This window comes from Larimichthys crocea, chromosome II (assembly GCF_000972845.2).
Source record: "Larimichthys crocea isolate SSNF chromosome II, L_crocea_2.0, whole genome shotgun sequence".
In the NCBI taxonomy this organism is placed as follows: Eukaryota; Metazoa; Chordata; class Actinopteri; family Sciaenidae; genus Larimichthys; species Larimichthys crocea.
The window spans coordinates 12,082,973-12,084,625 of NC_040012.1; the positions used below are offsets into that span (position 1 = coordinate 12,082,973).

The 1,653-nt window shown below is 41.0% G+C and overlaps 1 protein-coding gene across 1 annotated transcript in view; it reads left to right on the forward strand.

The window, feature by feature from the left end:
* Positions 1-262: 262 nt before the first annotated feature.
* The window catches only part of prkacbb (protein kinase, cAMP-dependent, catalytic, beta b), an 11,238-nt gene continuing 9,847 nt past the window's right edge, over positions 263-1,653 (forward strand). The window contains exon 1 of the mRNA XM_010746557.3: positions 263-844. Coding sequence (XP_010744859.1) covers positions 799-844 — 46 coding nt within the window. The 5' untranslated portion in view covers positions 263-798. The remainder of the gene's footprint in view (positions 845-1,653) is intronic.

Here is a 1,653-nt window from a genome sequence, read left to right on the forward strand (position 1 = left end):
GTGAGTATTTTCATTTTATCTTACTTTATGTCTTTATTTGAATGTAGTATTTTACATTGTTCTTTAACTTTGACGACTAAATCAAACTTATGGCCCAACTGTAGCTGATAGAAAGTGTTATTGTCATGGGATAAAAGTTTATAGGAACACTTAAAAAAACTAAACCACTAAAATATTAGATCCTAATGGCATCAGTCTGTCAGTGTTATGGCCATAAAACACACCTTGAAGGCGCAGCTGTAATCAATTAACAGCTGGATCAACCACATAATACACAAATCAAACAAAGACGCCTTTGCTTTAGTTATATTTAGCCCTCTGGTAAAGTCAACACACGGGTGTTTTAAATGCCATCCCATATCTGTGAATGCCTAAAAAAAAAACAAAAAAAGAAAACGCGGAAGCCGAGTCAAGTTTTTCTGTTGTTTATCTCCACACGGACATCTCTGGCCAATCCCAGCGCTAACCATGCGGTGAATGCAGCTGGGTGCTGAGGGTTGTTGTGGAGGGGGAGCAGCCGAGACCGAGACACCGAGTGACCGCTAGCTTCATGTCAACCGCGCAGACGTTACTCAACCAGCGAGAAGCGGAAGAGGGAGAGACACGAGAGAGAGCGAGAGAGACAGGGGGGGGGACCCTGCTCGGAAAGGGATATTTCTGCGCCGTTTGAACCCGACAGATATTTCACATCGATTTAAGGGTTTATTTTTTACTTAAACAAGAAAAGGAGCTCGGGAGTATCAGCTTAGCCAACCGCCATCTCTTCTCAGTCGGAGCGGCCGCCGTGTCTTCCTCACCATGGGGAACGCTGCCACCGCCAAGAAGGGCAACGAGCTAGAGAGCGGTGAGTCCCGGCTCTTTATTTATTTATTTATTTATTTATTTATTTATTTATTTCTCATGGCAAGTCATTCAAATCTTATAGAAACCATCCTTAATAAAGCTCATATAGTTTACAAACGTCCTTAAAAAAGGCTCATAGATTTATACAAATGTCTTTAAAGGCTCATAGTTTCATTCATAAAAATAGATGTCTTCCGACAATATATATTTCATAAGCTAAATCCTAATGATATAGCAATAGTTAATTTTTATTAATCAGATAATACCTAACACAGGAAGAATTTTTTTTTCCTATCTTTTTTTTATTTTTAAGTTTTGTGGCCCCATACACCTCTCTTTTTAAAAAAAAAAAAAAAAAAAAAAAAGGGGGCGAGTGTTTTTTTTTTTGCAGCCCCCGGTGGGATAACAGTGCAGGGGGATGACGGACCGGCCCTTCCCCTTTTTTTTTTGTTGCCAGTTAGGACAGTTTTAAGTGTTACAAACAGGCTTTAGCTGTCACATTGAGGTGTTTATTTTTAAATAACACAGCATAAAGCCTAAAAGATAAATAAATAAATAATAATAAAATAAGAGCCGGGACTCACCGCTCTCTAGCTCGTTGCCCTTCTGGCGGTGGCAGCGTTCCCCATGGGTGAGGAAGACACGGCGGCCGCCCTCGACTGAGAAGAGATGGCGGTTGGCTAAGCTGATACTCCCGAGCTCCTTTTCTTGTTTAAGTAAAAAATAAACCTTTAAATCGATGTGAAATATCTGTCGGGTTCAAACGGGCAGAAATATCCCTTTCCGAGCAGGGTCCCCCCCCCTTGTCTC